General features: G+C 41.2%; 2 protein-coding genes across 4 annotated transcripts; both read left to right on the top strand.

Annotated features, from left to right (window-relative positions):
• The first annotated feature begins 7,248 nt into the window (after nt 1–7,248).
• Nucleotides 7,249–8,733, top strand: LOC129629144 (RNA polymerase II subunit A C-terminal domain phosphatase SSU72 like protein 3-like). 2 transcript variants are annotated; one of them, XM_055548916.1, is made up of 2 exons: nt 7,249–7,997; nt 8,075–8,733. In XM_055548916.1, exon 1 carries the CDS (start codon nt 7,379–7,381, stop codon nt 7,961–7,963), a length of 585 nt encoding a protein of 194 aa, XP_055404891.1. In that variant the 5' UTR covers nt 7,249–7,378; the 3' UTR covers nt 7,964–7,997; nt 8,075–8,733. The 2 variants fall into 2 exon arrangements, with proteins under 2 accessions (XP_055404891.1, XP_055404890.1); XM_055548915.1 differs by having other exon boundaries at nt 7,250–7,997; nt 8,101–8,733.
• Nucleotides 8,734–10,636: 1,903 nt separating this feature from the next.
• On the top strand, nt 10,637–15,773 carry LOC129629145 (RNA polymerase II subunit A C-terminal domain phosphatase SSU72 like protein 3-like). Of its 2 annotated transcripts, none has more exons than XM_055548918.1 (2): nt 10,637–12,353; nt 14,571–15,773. In XM_055548918.1, the coding sequence occupies exon 1, from the start codon at nt 11,744–11,746 to the stop codon at nt 12,323–12,325; it is 582 nt and encodes a 193-aa protein (XP_055404893.1). In that variant the 5' UTR covers nt 10,637–11,743; the 3' UTR covers nt 12,326–12,353; nt 14,571–15,773. The 2 variants fall into 2 exon arrangements, with proteins under 2 accessions (XP_055404893.1, XP_055404892.1); XM_055548917.1 differs by lacking the exon at nt 14,571–15,773 and adding an exon at nt 12,453–12,986 and having other exon boundaries at nt 10,705–12,353.
• Nucleotides 15,774–19,796: the final 4,023 nt, after the last annotated feature.

The following is a 19,796-nucleotide window of genomic DNA, read 5'->3' as shown; positions in this document are numbered from 1 at the left end:
CTCCATAGTGGCTGTACCAATTTACATTCCTGCCAACAGTGTAGGAGAGTTCCCTTTCCTCCACACTCTTTCCAGCATTTACTGTTTGTAGACTTTTTGAGGATGGTCATTCTGAGGTAAGGTGATACCTCATTGTAGTTTTGATTTGCATTTCTCTAATAATCAGCATTATTGAGCATCTTTTCATGTGCTTTGGGGTCATCTGTATGTCTTCTTTGTAGAAATGTTTATTTAGACCTTTTGCCCATTTTTTAATTTTTTTTTTTTTCATATTGAGCTGTATGAGCTGTTTTTATGTTTTAGAGGTTAATCCCTTGTGGGTAACTTCATTTGCAAATATTTTCTCCCATTGTGTGGGTTGTCTTTTTGTTTTATTTATGGTTTTCTTTGCTGTGAAGTAGGTTTTGAGCTTAGTTAGGTTCCATTTATTTATTTTTGCTTTCATTTTCATTACTCTAGGAGATGGAGTCAAAAAAATATTGCTGTGATTTATATCACAGAGTCTTCTGCCTATGTTTATCCCTGAGATAAGTTCTACTTGATCATAGTGTATGATCCTTTTATTTATTTATTTATTTTTTTCAGTGGAAACAATGGCGGACTTTATTTTTTTGGGCTCCCAAATCACTGCAGATGGTGACTGCAGCCATGAAATTAAAAAATGCTTACTCCTTGGAAGAAAAGTTATGGCCAACCTAGACAGAATTTTAAAAAGCAGAGACATTACTTTGCCAACAAAGGTCCGTCTAGCCAAGGCTATGGTTTTCCCAGTAGTTATGTATGGATGTGAGAGTTGGACTATAAAGAAACCTGAGCACCAAAGAATTGATGCTTTCTTTTTTTTTTTGGAGCATAATTACTTTTATTTTATTTATTTTTTAAAAATATAAATTTATTTATTTTAATTGGAGGCTAATTACTTTACAATATTGTATTGGTTTTGCCATACATCAACATGAATCCACCATGGGTGTACACATGTTCCCCATTCTGAACCCCCCTCCCACCTCCCTCCCCATACCATCCCTCTGGGTCCTCCCAGTGCACCAGCCCTGAGCATCCTGTATCATGCATTGAACCTGGACTGGCGATTCATTTCATATATGATGTCATGCATATTTCAATGCCATTCTCCCAAATCACCCCACCCTCTCATTCTCTCCCACAGAGTCCAAAAGACTGTTCTATACATCTGTGTCTCTTTTGCTGTCTCGCATACAGGGTTATCATTACCATCTTTCTAAATTCCATATATGCGTTAGTATGCTGTATTGGTATTTTTCTTTTCTTTTTCTTTTTAATTTAAATTTATTTATTTTAATTGGAGGCTAATTACTTTACACTATTGTATTGGTTTTGCCATACATCAATATGAATCTGCCACAGGTATACACGTGTTCCCCATCCTGAACCCCCTCTTCCTCCTCCCTCCCCGTACCATCCCTCTGGGTCATCCCAGTGCACCAGCCCCAAGCATCCTGTATCCTGCATCGAACCTGGACTGGAGATTTGTTTCTTATATGATATTATACATGTTTCAATGCCATTCTCCCAAATTATCCCACCCTCTCCCTCTCCCACAGAGTTCAAAATACTGTTCTATACATCTGTGTCTCTTTTGCTGTCTCGCATACAGGGTTATCGTTACTATCTTTCTAAATTCCATATATATGTGTTAGTATGCTGTATTGGTGTTTTTCTTTTTGGCTTCTTTCACTCTGTATAAAAGGCTCCAGTTTCATCCACCTTACTAGAACTGATTCAAATATATTCTTTTTAATGGCTGGGGAATTCTCCATTGTTTATATGTACCACAGCTTTCATATCCATTCATCTGCTGATGGACATCTAGGTTGCTTCCATGTCCTGGCTATTATAAACAGTGCTGCAATGAATATTGGGGTACATGTGTCTCTTTCAATTCTGGTTTCTTCAGTGTGTATGCCCAGCAGTGGGATTGCTGTGTCGTATGGCAGTTCTATTTCCAGTTTTTGAAGGAATCTCCACACTGTTCTCCATAGTGGTTGTACTAGTTTGCATTCCCACCAACAGTGTAAGAGGGATCCCTTTTTGTATGATCCTTTTAATGTTTTGCTTGATTGATTGATTTGATAGTATTTTGTTGAGAATTTTTGCATTTTTGTTCATCAGTGATGTTGGCCTGTAATTTTCTTTGTTTTTATGATATCTTTGTCTGGTTTTGGTATCAGGATGATGGTGTCCTCATAGACTGAGTTTGGAAGTGTTTCTTCCTCTGCAATTTTTTGGAATAGTTTAAGAAGAGTAAGTGCTAACTCTTATTTAAATGTTTGATAGAATTTGCCTGTGAATCCTTCTGTTCCTGGACTTCTGTTTCTTGGGAATTTTTAAATTGCAGACTCAGTTGTAGTACTTATAATTGGTCTGTTCACATATTCTATTTCTTCCTGGCTCAGTCTTGGGAGATTGTACCTTTTTAAGAATGTGTCCATTTCTTCTAGGTTGTCCGCTTTATTAGCATATAGTGGTTTGTAGTAGTATCTTTTGGTTCTTCATATTTCTGTGATGTCGATTGTAACTTCTTCATTTTTATTTTCCACTCTTATTGATTTGAGCCCTCTCCCCCTTTTTTTCCTTGATGGATCTGGCTAAAGATTTATCAGTTTTATTTATTTTCTCAAAGAACCATCTTTAAGTTTATTGATTTTTTTCTATTGTTTCTTTTAAATTTCTATTTCATGTATTTTGCTTCTGATTTTTATGATTTCTTTCCTTCTGATAACTGTAGGCTTTATTTGTTATTATTCTCGACTTGAATTCGATGTATTATTAGGTTATTTGTTTGAGATTTTTCCATAGCCATTTTAAATAGAAATAGAAAAATAATCCTAAAATTCATATGAAACCTGAAAAGACCCCAAATAGCCAAACAATACTGAGTGAGAAGAACACAACTGGAGACATAACACTTCCTGATTTCAAAATATACAGAAAGCTACAGTGTGGCACTGGCAGGCACTCATCTTTAACAAGGGTGCCAAGAACACACAATGGGGAAAGGATAGTTTCTCTTCAGTAGTTTTGGGAAGACTGGATATCAACATCCAAAAACATAAAATTGGACCCTTATCTTGAGTCAACTATTAACTGTGAAAAGTTAAACAACTGCACTACAAAACTTTCTGTAAGAAATTCAAAGAATTCACATGAACACATGTAGCTTTAAAAAATTTCAGTTCACTGATGTCCCAAAGTACATGAGGCATAAACTGTGGCCTGTGTTCTTGAAGTAATTTGGACATAAACTATTCAGCCACAGAAATACTAATACAAGAGAGTGTCCACTGACTTCACATAAAAAAGTGTCTGGAGAATATGGATTTTTTTTTGTAGGGGTAATTACAAAAAGACATAAGAATTTTGAGGGCAATGTACTTTTTCCAGAATAGACTTAAAAAAATGAAAAAAAAAAGTGATAATAAAGACACTTATAACATTCAAAACTTACTGGCTATAGGAAAAAAAAGCTTAAAAAATCGAAGTCTGGTTGATTTACAATATTGTGTAAGTTTTCAGGTGTACAGCAAAGTGATGCAGTTGTATACATACATATACATGTTTCCAGATTTTTTTCTGTTTTGGGTTATTTCAAGTTATTGAATATAGTTCCCTGGGGCATATAGTAAAATTTTGTTGCTTATCTATTTTCTGTATGTAGTTTGTATCTGTTAACCCCATACTCCTAATTTATACTCCCCTCTCTTTTCCCTTTGGGAAACATAGACTCAGGTAGAGGAAACCCAAGCCTTCTCATGCCCAAAGACGTTGTTTTCTCAGGTGGCCGCTTATCATTCAGATCTGAGGGACCATGAACAGTAACATACAGTGGCTACTGTTCCTCATTCTTTTACTCCAAGACTGTCTTCCAGCCAGATCTGGGCTTATTTCTGAGGTTAAAATCTGAACTATGGGCTAGAACCCACTTTAGTGTCTCAAGGATATTTTTAGGGATAAGAGCGTTTGGAACTCAGGAAGCTGAGGAGAAAGCTGACAGAAAAAAGTAATTCTGAATACTTGTGGTCAAATTAGATTAATTCCTTGTACAAAATCACAGTGTTTAATGTGGAAGGAAAAATTAGAAAAAAAAATTAAATGTTGGTATGCTGGTGCATCCATTAGTATATCTATGTTGTTTCAGAAATTCTGCATTTGGAGCCTAAAACAAGTATTGAAATGTTTTTATTGCATGAAAACATTGATTTTCTTGTATTTCTACTCACTGCAGTATTCCAGCTCTATACTGGATGACATCCTAACATGAGAGCTTTTCTTTCAACTCTGTGACTGTCCTTCAACTTAGGAGGTTGAACAAGAAATTACTGTTAAAGTTGAAAACCTGGGTTTGCAAAGCTTTGAAATAGATTTTTCAGAGCTCCAGAGGAAGATATATATCATGAATTCCTGTGTATTTTCTCAAAGTTCAGTTCAGTTCAGTCGCTCAGTCATGTCCGACGCTTTGCAACCTCATGAACCGCAGCACGCCAGGGCTCCCTGTCCATCACCAGTTTCCGGAGGCCACCCAAACCTATGTTCATTGAGTTGGTGATGCCATCCAATCATCTCATCCTCTGTCATCCCCTTCTCCTCCTGCCCTCAACCTTTCCCAGCATCAGGTTCTTTTCAAATGAGTCAGCTCTTCGCATCAGGTGGCCAAAGTATTGGAGTTTCAGCTTCAGCATCAGTCCTTCCAATGAATATTCAGGACTGATTTCCTTTAGGATAGACTGGTTGGATCTCCTTGAAGTCCAAGGGACTCTCAAGAGTCTTCTCCAACACCACAGTTCAAAAGCATCAATTCTTCAGCACTCAGCTTTCTTTACAGTTCAACTCTCACATCCATACATGACTATTGAAAAAACCATAGCTTTGAGTAGACGGACCTTTATTGACAAAGTAATGTCTCTGCTTTTTGATATGCTGCCTAGGTTGGTCATAACTTTTCTTCCAAGGAGTAGGTGTCTTTTAATTTCATGGCTTCAGTCACCATCTGCAGTGATTTTGGAGACCAAGAAAATAAAGGCTCTCACTGTTTCTATTGTTTCCCCATCTATTTGCCATGGAGTGCTGGAACTCGATGCCATGATCATAGTTTTTTGAATATTGAGTTTTAAGCCAGCTTTTTCACTCTCCTCTTTCACCTTCATCAAGAGGCTCTTTAATTCCTCTTCACTTTCTGCCATAAGGGTGGTGTCATCAGCATATCTGAGGGTATTGATATTTCTCCAGGCAATCTTGATTCCAGCTTGTGTTTCATCCAGTTTGGCATTTCGCATGATGTACTCTTCACAGAAGCTAAATAAGCAGGGTGACACTATACAGGCTTGACATACTCCTTTCCCAAATTGGAACCAGTCTGTTGTTCCATGTCTGGCTCTAACTGTTGTTTCTTGACCTGCATACAGGTTTCTCAGGAGGCAGTAGCAGTGTCTGGTATTCCCATCTCTTTAGGAATTTTCCACAGTTTGTTGTGATCCACACAGTCAAAGGATTACTGTAGTTAATGAAGCAGAAATAGATGTTTTGATACTTAATGATTCAACTATTATTATTTAGTCTTGTTAGATGGACTGTTCTCCTTTATTTCTGCATTCTCTTGCTTCACTGATTAAGCTTATCCTTTAGCTAATTTTTTTCACAGACAAAGGCAGGCAGAGGACATAGTGGGGAAAGACCATAGGGTCCTGTTCTGTTTCACTTTGACCCCAAGATCTTGCTATACTAGGTTTGTTAGACCCATTCAGGTTTGTGTCACTACTCTAATAAAATTTCATGCTGTATGTAGCTTCTGACTACCTTTTCATTTATGCCTGGTGTTTCTTTGACAAGATTTTTCTCTTTTGAATGTCCTGCTTCCCTTGAATTCTTTTTTTTTTTTTTTGTCCTCTTAACCATTTTTTTTATTTTTTTTTAATTTAATTTTATTTTTAAACTTTACATAACTGTATTAGTTTTGCCAAATATCAAAATGAATCCCTTGTATTCTTGATGCCCTGTTTTGAACAAGTTCTCACAGCTTCCAAGTATCAATCAAAGCTCAGAAACTCCTGCTTTGGGTCAGTTGTTCTCACACCTTGGTGTACATTGTGATCATCTGACGGGCTTTGTACATCCCAGATCTCTGGGCTTCACTCCCAGATTTTCCGATTTGGTGGCCTGGGGTCCAAAGTTACCATACCCACCATTCTGGGTCAATGTTAGTGTCCTGGCTTTGGGATTCATACTTGGAGAAGATCAAGTGTGTTCACTGGGGTAGGACTCCTTCAATGTGACAATCACTACAATTGACAGAGGCACAGAGACAAAAATCTGTGAGTTTCTAAATGGGTGTTACTCCTGAACCATTTTGAAAGAATAAGACTGTCTCTCCTTATTGTTTGGTGTATGGCTCATAATTTTTAGGTCTATATACTTGCTATGTCAACTCTGTAAATTGACAAAAGAAATGGAATGAAAATTACTATATTTCAGTATAGAGTGGACAGAGCTGTACTTGAAAACATGGGAAAGCCATGGAGGTGGCTCCAGGCCCTGAAGGAACATCATGAACTCAAGAAAATAAAATGGGGGATGTGCGTGTTTTAAAACTCCTGCAACACTAACAGGAGGGATGTTTTCCAAACAGTTGCTTTGTACACTGGTGAATCTTATTATTTATGGGCAAAATTATCTGTTTCCCCTGTAATTTAACAAAATTACAATTCTAGATTATCAACTGAGGGAAATAAATATGAAAAAACTACTGCAATTCTATGTATAATGAATTAACTGTAAGTTTGAAAACTTCAAACATACTTTCCACATGCATGTTCTCAGGTCACTAGAGAGAATGATGACAAACTTGAAAGTAGTCTGGATAAGTCTAATATGCTTAGTAGCCCCTTGCAAATGTGACCCAGAGGATGAGGCGGAGACTATAAAACACTCCCACACGGGAGGAGACCAGGGTAGAGAGCAGACTTTCAGGTGATTGAATTGCCAATCTTAGCCTCATACACACAGGCATGTACAGGGTTAACTGTACCTGGCAAAGGACTCCAGGGTGGCAAGGGAGCCGAATGAGCACCTCCTGGCAGTTGAATCGGGTGATTGGATCACCGGGTTGTTCTGGTCACCCCATTGGGTCCACTGTCTAAATCCAATCACTCAAGAGATAAGCCAATCATCAGTCAAGAGGTCTCCGCCCACCTTGGGCCCATGCCTCCATATAAGGGCCTTCTCTCTTCTCTGATTCAAATGCTCATTTCAAAAGTGGACCCAGCCGGTCATCTCCCTGGCCTTCAGAGTCCCCCTCAGACCCTGAAGTCCTCCTGTCCAGCTGGAGTCCCAAGAGGCTGCAGCCATGCCCTCCTCCCCACTCAGGGTGGCCGTGGTCTGCATGAGCAATGTCAACAGGAGCATGGAAGCCCATCGTGTCCTCAGCAAGAATGGGTTCCATGTCAGGTCTTTTGGAGCCGGATCCCACGTGAGGCTCCCAGGAGGGGCACACAAGCCACCCGTGCTCTACGACTTCTCCACGTCCTACAAGAAGATGCACAGCGACCTCTCCTCTAAAGACCAAAAGCGCTACAAAAGGAATGGAGTCTTACACATCCTGAAAAGAAATGAGAGAATCAAGCCTGGCCCAGAAAGGTTTCAAGAGTGCCCAGATCCCTTTGACATCATCTTCACCTGTGGGCAGAGGGCCTATAACCGAGTGGTGGCCGACCTGTGCGCCAGGGATCAGGAGACCTGGCAGCCTGTACCGGTCGTCAACGTGGACATAGACGACACCCTGGAGGCAGCCAGCCTTGGAGCCTCGATCATCTGTGAGCTCTGCCAGGGTCTCCAGCAGGCAGATGACATGCAAAGTCGTCTGGCCGAGCTGCTCCAGGCAGCGAAGGAGAAAACAGGAAGGAGCTTTCTGCACACGGTCTGCTTCTACTGAGGAAGCATCTTGGCTGGTTTCAGCTCCTTTGTCGGTAAGAACCCGTGCCTGGACTCTTGAGCTGCTGGGTATTTTCTGGGAGAGGCTTCTTCAAAGCTGTTTCTGCTAAAGGCCATCTCTGTATGATCTGTTGTCAGGTACACCCCACCCAGTGAAGGAGGTGGAGGAGGAGAGCATCACATGGCACGGGGAACATGGAACACCCATAGACATGCCAACCCTTCCAATGTGGGGAACAATGGTGTGGAACTGGACCTTGAAGGAAGAACTCAGTGCTCACATGGTTCTGCAAGGAGGTTAATCTCGAGGACTCTCTTTACTGGGTGGACTATCAAGGCTGATCACAGAGCCTGGGACAAGCAATGCAGTGAAGGATATTCTGAGAAAAAGGAACAGTGTCTATTTTATTGATCTATATGGATACTAATTTCCTTTTGTCCTTTCAGCATGGTGTGTTGATACGACAGATTGTTTTTTCTTAAGTGGGATGGGATACATTGAGTGGAAATTATATTGAACTGGAAATATTTTTGCATTTAGATTGTATGTCTTTGACGAATGCCTGCTTTATTAGAAACTCAGTGTAGATCATGTGTAGCTTTTTTGGGGAAAATCCAAGCATGATTTTTTTTAATCAAATAGCTCATTTATGAAATAAGATTATAAATTGGTGTAGTCTGTGGTCACATTTATTACTAAAATCCAAGCCCTATCTGTTGAACTATGTAGCTTGTTTAAATAAAACAAAATGAAATAAATGAAAATAATACTCTTTAATTTAAGAAAATGTATCCTCTATGACCCATTTCCCAGAATATTGGAAATAAAAACAAAAATAAACAAATGGGACCTAATTAAACTTAAAAGCTTCTGCACAACAAAGGAAACTCTAAGCAAGGTGCAAAGACAGCCTTCAGAATGGGAGAAAATAATAGCAAATGAAGCAACTGACAAACAACTAATCTCAAAAATATACAAGCAACTCCTGCAGCTCAATTCCAGAAAAATAAACGACCCAATCAAAAAATGGGCCAAGGAACTAAATAGACATTTCTCCAAAGAAGACATACAGATGGCTAACAAACACATGAAAAGATGCTCACTATCACTCCTTATCAGAGAAATGCAAATCAAAACCACAATGAGGTACCATTTCACCATTTGCAATAAGGTACCATAGCAGTCAGAATGGCTGCTATCCATAAGTCTACAAGCAATAAATGCTGGAGAGGGTATGGATAAAAGGGAACCCTCTTACACTGTTGGTGGGAATGCAAACTAGTACAGCCACTATGGAGCACAGTGTGGAGATTCCTTAAAAAAAAAACTTGAAATAGAACTGCCTTATGATCCAGCAATCCCACTGCTGTGCATACACACAGAAGAAACCAGAATTGAAAGAGGCACGTGTACCCCAATATTCATCCCAACACTGTTTATAATAGCCAGGTTATGGAAGCAACCTAGATGTCCATCAGCAGATGAATGGATAAGAAAGCAGTGGTACATACGGAGTATTACTCAGCCATTAAAAAGAATACATTTGAATCAGGTCTAATGAGGTGAATGAAACTGGAGCCTATTATACAGAGTGAAGTAAGCCAGAAAGAAGAACACCAATACAGTATACTAATGCATATATATGGAATTTAGAAAGATGGTAACAATAACCCTGTGTACGAGACAGCAAAAGAGACACTGATGTATAGATCAGTCTTATGGACTCTGTGGGAGAGGGAGAGGGTGGGGAGATTTGAGAGAAGGGCATTGAAACATGTATAATATCATGTATGAAATGAGTTGCCAGTTCAGGTTTGATGCACGATACTGGATGCTTGGGGCTGGTGCACTGGGATGACGCAGAGGGAGGGTATGGGGAGGGAGGAGGGAGGAGGGTTCAGGATGGGGAACACAGGTATACCTGTGGCAGATTCATTTTGATATTTGGCAAAACTAGTACAATATTGTAAAGTTTACAAATAAAATAAAATTAAAAAAAAGAGAAAAAAAATCAATCTTCATATAAATGAAAACATATTCAAGGTTACCTCAAGGTGAAAAAAACAGGGACAGTGTCCAGTTAAATAGTGCTCAGAATTGGCAGAAAGTGAAAGAAACCGTGCCCTGTAAGGTCTCCTCTACCAGCACTGCAGACATCAGGAAGGCTTATGGAGTGACACAGGAGCACTGCTCTAGCACTAAGAGCTCAACTGCTGGCTGCCACAGTGCTGGCATGCTGAACAAGAACCCCCTGTCCCCACCCTGAGTCTCAGAGATAAATTCAGGAGCACACAAAGCAGATTAGAAGTAGAGGTTTTCGCCACTGTGTGACCCTAGAGCCATCCTATGAAGAGAAAGGACCATGATGAAATAACTTCCTCCTGTAGTATCATGAATGTAGTTCGGGCTCTGAGATCTTTCTTCTCTCTCTCTCTCTGTTTTTCCAGGCAGGATGAGTTAGGTCTCAGGAAGTGACTATTAAAAAACATTTTCACATCATATTTGAGAGCTGACTACCTTTTCAGGTATGCCTGGCCTTTTCTCTAATCTGGCTTTTCTCTTCTGAATATTCAACCCCCCATCTAGAGGCAGTGCTTCTCAGGGACTTCCGAGGTCCAGTCAAGTTTCTGAAATCTCTGTTACTAATCAACTTGCTCCCAATCTTTAGTGCATGTCCCTGCAATCCAATTCAGTGGTCTGGGAGTCCAATTCCCAAGGTTAAGCAAGCTCCCCTTCAGTTCATGCTAATGCTCTGGGGGTCACACTTTGAGTAGACTTGGGCTGTTTACTGATGTAGGACTCTTTGCACTTGGAGAATCACTACAATGGACAGAACATTCAGTCTGTGGCTCTATGAAGAGATCTTTGCCCTCGCCATTTTGAAGTGACAGCATTAAGTCTCCTTAGTGGTCAATGTCCTGACCCCAAGTTTAATATCTGTAGAGTTGCTTCATCAGCTATGCAAATGGAGAAAAGCAATGAAAAGGCTTCTATTTTGAGTACGGAGCGCTCAGACTGAGCTGCATTTGGAGACAAGATAAGGGGGGAGGATCTGCTCTGTTTGCTCCAGAATTCTGATGAGTTGAAGGAAAGAGAAAGGAGAAAATGAGGTGTTATTGCAACTTGTGAAACCCTATCAAATGGCAGTCATATTTTGCAGAGGTTGCTTTTGACATTGGTGCATGCTTTTCTTGACTGATAGGAAGAACCATGAATGCCTTCCTAGGATTTAGCACAACTGCTCTACTGGAGTATCAACTCTAACATGAAAATCTGGGGAACAAACACTGTGATCCTTTGCATCATTGGATTAGGAGGCTCAGGAATTTCAAAGGCCTTTTCCACATGCATGTCTTCAGCTCTTTGGAAGGCTGGTGAGAAGACAGTGAGTAGTTGTTTTGCCTGATACCAAGTCTAGCCCCATACACACAGGCACAGATGGAGTTAACTGGAGATGGAAAAATGCTCAGGATGGGGGTGGGGGTTGGGTGGGCACCCATTGAGGTTGGGTGATTGCATCACTGGGATTGTTCTGAAAACAGCACTAGGTTCTCTGCTCCCAGCCCACCGTTCAAATCCAATCAGTCAAGAGTTAAGCCAATCATCAATCAAGACCTCTCCACTCACTGAGGACAAGTGCCTCCATATAAATGCCTTCTTTCTTCTTTGAGGCTAACACTCCTTGGAAGAGCTGGACCCAGTTGGTCATCCCCTTGCCTTCAGAGTTCCCTCAGCCTCTGAAGTCCAGGCGTCTGGCTGGAGTCCCAAGTGGCCGCCACCATGCCCTCGTATCCGCTCAGTGTGGCTGTGGTCTGCATGAGCAACATGAACAGGAGCATGGAGGCCCACCGCATCCTCAGGAGGAAAGGATTCCGAGTCAGGTCCTTCGGAGCTGGGTCTCGAGTCAGGCTCCCAGGAAGGGCACGCAACCTCCCCGTGGTTTATGATTTCTCCACCACCTATGAGGAGATGTGCAAGGACCTTGTGCGCAAAGACCGACAACGCTATAACAGCAATGGCATCTTACACATCTTGGGAAGAAACGAGAGAATCAAGCCTCGCCCGGAAAGATTTCAAGAGTGCCGAGATCGCTTTGACGTCATCTTCACCTGTGAGGAGAGCGTCTACGACAAGGTGGTGGAGGAGCTGTTGGTCCGAGAGCAGACCTTCCAGCCTGTGCACGTGATCAACGTGGACATGGCCGACAACGCGGAGGACGCCACGCTTGGGTCTTTCATCATCTGTGAGCTCTGCGAACGCCTCCAGCAGGCAGACAACCTGGAGGACTCTCTGGTCGAGGTGCTCCTGGCAGCTGAGCGGAAAACTGGCAAGAGCTTTCTGCACACGGTCTGCTTCTACTGAGGATCTTGTCTGCTTGCAGCTCCTCTTGGTAAGCACTTGTGTCTGGACATTGGGCTAGGTGGTATTTTCTGTCAGAAGCGGCTTCCAAGGCCTTTCTGCTAAAAGGCATCTACATGACTTTGTCCAGGTACACTCCAGCCTGGGAAGGAAGTGGAGAAGGAAATCTTTTTCTGCCAAAGTAACATGAATGCACTGGAGGCATCCAGACCCTTCTACGGTGGGAGTTGATGGTATGGATTCTTGACCTGGAAGGAACACTTCAGGGCTCACAGGGTTCTGCGAGGAAGTTAACCTAGAGACATCAAGAGACCAAGATTTACAATGGACAAATGATGTGCTGAAGGACATTCAGGGAAGAAGAACAAACAAACCCCACACCATTTCCATTCCATCATTTGTTTTTACTTCATTTTAATACAATTTCCTTTTGTCATTTTTGTATTGTGCATCAGTATAAATGAATTTTTCTTTTTAGTGAGATAGGATTATATTTAATGTTTGAACTTTAAAAATATAATTTTATTTTGTATATATTTTGGTAACTGCTAGTTTCATAGAAACTCAGGTTTGATAATAATAGGCATTGATTGCTGAAATGTGAGCACGATCTGTTCAATTCAATATTCATGAAATGAAATAAAAGCTTCTAGTTCATAGAAAATGGATCTCCTAATTTTTGGTAGGGGTTGGATCTTGCAAAAGGAACACCTTGGTTTCTTACTGTTGAAGCTGAATGAATTCCACAGAGTAAAGCGCTCTTTCCTCAAGCGGATTTTCTTCATGCATAAAAGGTTCACTGAGTATTGAACTCCTCTAAACGTGGATTCTATGTGTAGGGAAGTGAATCATCTTGGGTCTGACCAGCAATGACACCTAGGCATGTGTAACTTACAGCAGAAATTAAAGGAAAGGGGAATTGGCCTGGTTGAATGAGGTATCTTGCTATGTCAGAAGGTTGATGTGGACTTTATTTACAGAGCAAAGGCAGGATGGACCAAGCGTGTACCTGGAGGCATGGGATGAGCTAGTAGAGGATTTCCCCAGGAGAAGTGTGGATTGAGCAGTAAGGTGGACGCTCTGGACAGGGGGACAAGCTATGGGATCATAGGAAGATGGTGGAGTTGAAGGATGGAACATGCTGAAGAGGAGAGGGAGAGGGAAGAATTTAGAAGCAATGTCAATTTTCTGTCTTTCCACACCGGTGACAGGGTGTACTTATCCACATGGGGCAGTGTTGGCGGTAGGGAGGTGAGGGTTTCTTTCTGGGTAGATTCAATGAGCTTCAAGGTCAGTCTTTCATCTGATGTTGAGACAGGTAGGGCAGGAATGGGAAAGGGATCCGATGGTGTGTTGAGATGATCATGTCCAATGATGGGAACACAAAATGGAAATAGGGAATGTTGGGGACACTTTATAAGAGAGAGAAATGATCTGTCCAGGAGATCTTACTTTTGTCAGAACATTCACTGGAAGGAATTGAGAAAATATTTTCGGTTGATTTCCTGTCTGTAGAGGAATGGAGGAGGCAAATATGATAAAGCATGTAAAAGTGCGGCTGGTGTTCTGAAGGAGTGACTCCAGTGATGAAACTCAACATAGAAAGTGTCCATGGAAAAGTTAAAGGGAATGGGACTGGATGAAATGGATGGTGGGACATGGTTTGTCTAAGAGTCCTTAGAGCTGCAAAAATAATTAAGATTGGAGGGTTGACAGTTGAAATTTGATGCGTGTCTTGCTTCAGATTTAGATGTAGTGCAGAGATCTGGATGGATCTTGGGAAGTTGCTGTCTTGGGGGAGGGTGTAGACAAAAGCAGCTGGGCAAATGTAACAACACTGAATATCTTTGGTATTGAATGGGTGATCTTTGTGCTGGTTGGGTTCCCTGTGAATGGGACCTGTTCTAGTGACTTCACATAAAGAATTGTCAGGAGAATAGGAACCCTCTTATTGACATATGGACGATGACCCCGAGGATGCCACCTTTGGATCTTATCATCTGTGAGCTCTGCGAATGCCTCCAGCAGGTGGACTACCTGGAAGACCCTCTGGTTGAGGTGCTCCTGACAGCCCAGTGGAAAACAGGCAACAGCTTTCTGCACATGATCTGCTTCTACTGAAGATCTTGTCTGGTTTCAGCTTCTTAGTCAGTAAGAACCTGTGCCTGGACATTGGGCTAGGCAGTATTTGCTGTGCAAGGATCTCATAGCCCTTTTTGCTCAAAGCCATCCTTATGATTTTTTTCAGGTACACCCCACGCAAGCATGGAAATGCAGGAGAAAAGCATTATATGGATAATGGAACTTGAATCACCAGGAGCCATCAAAAACCTTCCAGAGTGAGGGATGATGCTGTGGGGACTTGACTTGGAGGGAACAGTTCAGTGCTCACATGGCTCTGCAAGGAAATGAACCTGAAGGACTCTGCTTTTCAGGTCAACTAATGAAGGCTTATAATGGAATGCTGGAAGTGCTTGTTCAGTATAATCAGGAGAGAAACTTGTCTATTTCATCATTTTAAAACAATATCCTTTTTGCTCTTTTGTAGTTTTATATAAATATATAAATTTTTATTGAGATGTCATTCTAGTGAATTGTTTTTACTTAGAAATATATTTATATTTAGATTGTATGTCTTTTTTTTTCCAATACGATATTTTAAACTTAAAAAAAATTTTATGTCTTTTACTAATGCCAATCTTAAGAGAAACAGCTAAGATTATGGGTGGCATTTACTAAGATCCCGGCATGATTTTTTCAAGTAAATAGCTCATGACATTAAGTAAAATGAAATAAAACCCTCTGAATTATAGAAAAAGTGTTGTCTTGTTTGTGGTAGCGCAGGGATCTTACAAAGTGAGTCCTCTGATTTCTTATTATTCAATCCATGTGAATTCCATGGAGAAAAAGTTTTCTTTCCTAATAAGTTCTTTCTTCATGCTAGTTGAGTTCCTATCCGGTGGGCAAGGGATGGCAAAAATGACTAGGAGTAAAATGCTGCAGGTACTGCAATGGAAAGATACAGTGATTAATTACAAAATATAAAGTGTATATGAAATAGATAACTAATAAGGACCTTTTCTGGGCTTCCCAGGTGGTGCTAGTGGTGAAGAACCCAGATGCCAATGCAGGAGACATAAGAGATTCAGGTTTGATCCTTGGGTCTGGAAGTCCCCGGAAGCGGGCATGGCAACCCACTCCAGTAGTCTTGCCTGGAGAATCCCATGGACAGAGGAGCCTAGTGGGATACAGTCCATGGGTTTGCAAAGAGTCCGATATGACTGAGCGACGGGGCATGCACATGCTCAAGGACCTTTTCTATAGCACAAGGAACTCTTCTCCACTCTGTAGTGACCTATATAGATATATATGGATAAAAAAGGTTGAAAAGAGGGGATATATATAAGTGTGTGTATAACTGATTCACTAGTTCTTGTACAGTAGAAACTAACATAACATTCTAAATCAACTATAGACCAAAATATATATATTTTTAATTTACTTAAAAACATCCAATATGTCTGTGAATAAATTAAAACAAATGTGATGGGAGATAAAGTATATTGTGGAATGTGGTTTGTCTAATTCGCCTTAAAGGTCATAAAAATATAAAAATGTTTGGGGAGTTAGAACTTTAAGATTGGTGAATTTAGTGTTTCACATTTTGATCTAGTGGTAGATTTCTTGTGGAACTATAGAAGCTGGTGTCTCTTGTAGAGTTAGAAAAATGCAGATGAGGAAGTTGTCAAAACCCTGAACACTGTGGGCATTGAGTGGGTGAACTTTTGGTTGCTGGAGTTCCTGTGAATGAGAACAGAAGGTGAGTAAAAGTTTGCTGGGAGGCTGCCTGGGCTCATGTTTCCTCCTGAAACGCGCAGCACCTGGGGCTTCCTTGTGTGGAGAGTTGGAGACAGATTAGAGAGGGTGATGAGAATGCAGAGATCATTTACATGGAGCGGTGGATATTACTACAGAATTTGTCCAGGACTATGAACTGCTGGTTGGATAAGGGCATAGCAACCCACTCCACTGTTCTTGCCTGGAGAATCCCCTGGACAGAGGAGTCTGGCAGACTACAGTCCATAGCATTGCACAGAGTCAGACGTGACTGAAGTGACTTAGCATGCATACACTCATGAACTGCCGGCAGCATTCCAAAAGTATTTTCCAAACTTCCTCAAGGTAATTGCAGTTCCAGGATGCTGAGTCCTGATCTTCATCATTGGATGGTCCTTTTACCAGCCTCTTAGGATGCTCCTCACTATGGCAATGTCTTTTCAGCTTCAGATCCACCAAAGTCGGCCACAGATTGGACCAGAGCGCTGCTAAGTTCTCTGCAGGTCTCCTGGCACTCCTTTAAAAAAAAAAAACAAAACTGTTCTATACATCAGTGTCTCTTTAGAGGGAGAGGGTGGGAAGATTTGGGAGAATGGCATTGAAACATGTAAAATATCATGTATGAAACGAGTTGCCAGTCCAGGTTCGATGCACGATACTGGATGCTTGGGGCTGGTGCACTGGGACGACCCAGAGGGATGGAATGGGGAGGGAGGAAGGAGGAGGGTTCAGGATGGGGAACACATGTACACCTGTGGCGGATTCATTTTGATATTTGGCAAAACTAATACAGTTATGTAAAGTTTAAAAATAAAATAAAATTAAAAAAAAAAAAACCCGGAACTGGGGGGCTGGGATTAGAACTGCTGCTGCTGTCACTTCAGTCGTGTCTGACTCTATGTGACCCCATAGATGGCAACCCACCAGGCTCCGCCCTCCCTGGGATTCTCCAGGCAAGAACACTGGAGTGGGTTGCCATTTCCTTCTCCAATCCATGAAAGTGAAAAGTGAAAGTCAAGTTGCTCAGTCGTGACCCTATGGACTATAGCGCACTAGGCTCTGCCATCCATGGGATTTTCCAGGCAAGAACACTGGAGTGGGTTGCCATTTCCTTCTCCAATCCATGAAAGTGAAAAGTGAAAGTCAAGTTGCTCAGTCGTGACCCTATGGACTATAGCGCACTAGGCTCTGCCATTCATGGGATTTTCTAGGCAAGAACACTGGAGTGGGTTGCCATTTCCTTCTCCAATCCATGAAAGTGAAAAGTGAAAGTCAAGTTGCTCAGTCGTGACCCTATGGACTATAGCGCACTAGGCTCTGCCATCCATGGGATTTTCCAGGCAAGAGTACTGGAGTGGGGTGCCATTATTGTTAAATACGGTGAAAGAATAGTTTCCAGGTGGTATTAACATCATTGGTGTTGGTGGTTTTTCTAAAGGGAGGGGAAATTTGTCATTTTTAATGCTAACTAACAATAATATGTTTCCAAGTGTGAGGAATGGAAAAATAAAGATTTAGATGTGCTACTGGACATACAGTGGTTTCTTGACTAGACAAACATAATTCCAGTTGAGACACATAGGCAAATTAAATATTCAGACGGTTGTTGTAGGTGAAATGGTAGCATTTGAATGCAAATTGTTGAAAGACATGAATGTACATGTAATTAGATATGTTAAGTATGCCAGTGATAGCTTTGGGACTCTGACGGGACATGTGGACATGACTGTGGGTATGTCAGAGCAAGTTGTATTTCATGATCTGGGTGATATTTGCCTTACAAGAATTTGTTAGGCTGTGCATTTGTTTTGTTTTATGTATTTGTGTGTGTATTTACAATAACAATTAAAAAAAATCCCCAAATGACAGAAATACTTTATATTCCAAGAGCCAACAGCCTAACAATATAAGTGTCAGTAACTTCATTCATAATCAATTTATTTAAATCAATTTATTTAAAATCCCTCATTTCCCAAATCCCTACCCCTACCTGTTGTTTCTTGATTTTATATCCCCCTTATGACTGTTGTTCCTGCTTCACTTCACTCTAAATCCACAGGACAGAGGATATAATACTTCCACATTACTCCACTGGCCAAAGAAAGTCATGAGGTGATCACAGGTGCAAGGGAGTGGGGAACAGATCGCACCTCATGAAGGAGGAATTGGCTTGTGTAGACAGTGGAGGGGTTGGGTCGGGAAGGATTATTGGTATGCATCTGTGCAGATAGTCAGCCTTATTGGAAACACTATCCTATTGAAAATGTCTGAAAGCTTGACAATATAGTCTGCAGGCATCGTTGTGAGGACTAAGTTACTCTCAAATATTGCTGGGAGTCATGAAAAATAGTATAGCCTGTACAAAGGGAATCTTTCCACACAAGACAAAACTACAAATGCATTACCCCTGGACCAAGGTGCCCCCACTTGCAAAAATAGACCATAGATCTTTCAACAGAGTTATCCAACTGGAGAAGAGAGAGAAAATGCATAAAAATAGAGAGACCTTTTTAAAAAAATATATTTTTAATTGGAGGATAATTGCTTTACAATGTTTTTTTGGTTTCTGCCATAAGACAATGTGAATCAGCCATGCCGCTGCTGTTGCTGCTAAGTCGCTTCAGTTGTGTCCGACTCTGTGTGACCCCATAGATGGCACCCCATGAGGCTCCCCCGTCCCTGGGATTCTCCAGGCAAGAACACTGGAGTGGGTTGCCATTTCCTTCTCCAATGCAAGAAAGTGAAAACTGAAAGTGAAGTCGCTGAGTCTTGTCCGACTCAGCGACCCCATGGACTGCACCCACTGGGCTGCTCCATCCATGGGATTTTCCAGGCAAGAGTGCTGGAGTGGGGTGCCATTGCCTTCTCCAGAATCAGCCATAAGTATACATATATCCCTTCCCTCTTAAGCCTCCCTCCTGCCTTCTCCCTGTTCCACTCTTCTAGGTTATCACAGTGCACCACGCTGACCTCCCTGTGTTATACAGCAGCATCCCACTAGCTATCTATTTTACAAATGGGGGTGCATATATGTCAATGCTACTCTCTCAATTTGTCCTACCCTCTCCTTCTCCTGGGCTTTTCTGGATGCTCAATGGTAAAGAATCCTCCTGCAATGCAGGAGACACAGGACACCACTACGCATCTTGTGGTACTTTCATTACATCTTTAGTTGTGGAGATGCTTTTCTGTTAGTCTTAGGGTCATTTTCCTTGATAGCTGTCTGTAAATGGTTGCAATTTGGGATTGTCCATGGAAGCAGGTGAGCTTAGGGTTTTCTGACTCTGCCAAGTTAGCTACACCTCTACATATATCAGTGTGTTTTTTTACGTACGCTTGCTCAGTGTACTCTTCCATGTTTGTACTGTATTTGCTCTTGTGTTGAATATTTTCTTCCAAATAGCTGATAATATAAATAAAATGAAAGTTTAGTAAACATTTGCTATGTTTAATGTTTTATAATGATAAAGGTTTACTGATACATACACTCATTATTTATGTTCACATTATGTTAACAGTGAATACATATGAATTTTAAGATATATATGGATTTTATAATTGTCTAAAAAGCAAAAGTATAATGAAAGCTACAATATAGGGGCAAATGGCAGGAAAATGTCTGAATGAGAGGAATAAA

Source organism: Bubalus kerabau, chromosome 15 (assembly GCF_029407905.1).
Source record: "Bubalus kerabau isolate K-KA32 ecotype Philippines breed swamp buffalo chromosome 15, PCC_UOA_SB_1v2, whole genome shotgun sequence".
In the NCBI taxonomy this organism is placed as follows: domain Eukaryota; kingdom Metazoa; phylum Chordata; class Mammalia; order Artiodactyla; family Bovidae; genus Bubalus; species Bubalus kerabau.
This window is presented reverse-complemented; position numbering and strand designations above follow the sequence as displayed.

Coding starts and splice junctions, on each gene's coding strand:
- LOC129629144 (XM_055548916.1), top strand. CDS start 7,379: ATGCCCTCCTCCCCACTCAGGGTGGCCGTGGTCTGCATGAGCAATGTC.
- LOC129629145 (XM_055548918.1), top strand. CDS start 11,744: ATGCCCTCGTATCCGCTCAGTGTGGCTGTGGTCTGCATGAGCAACATG.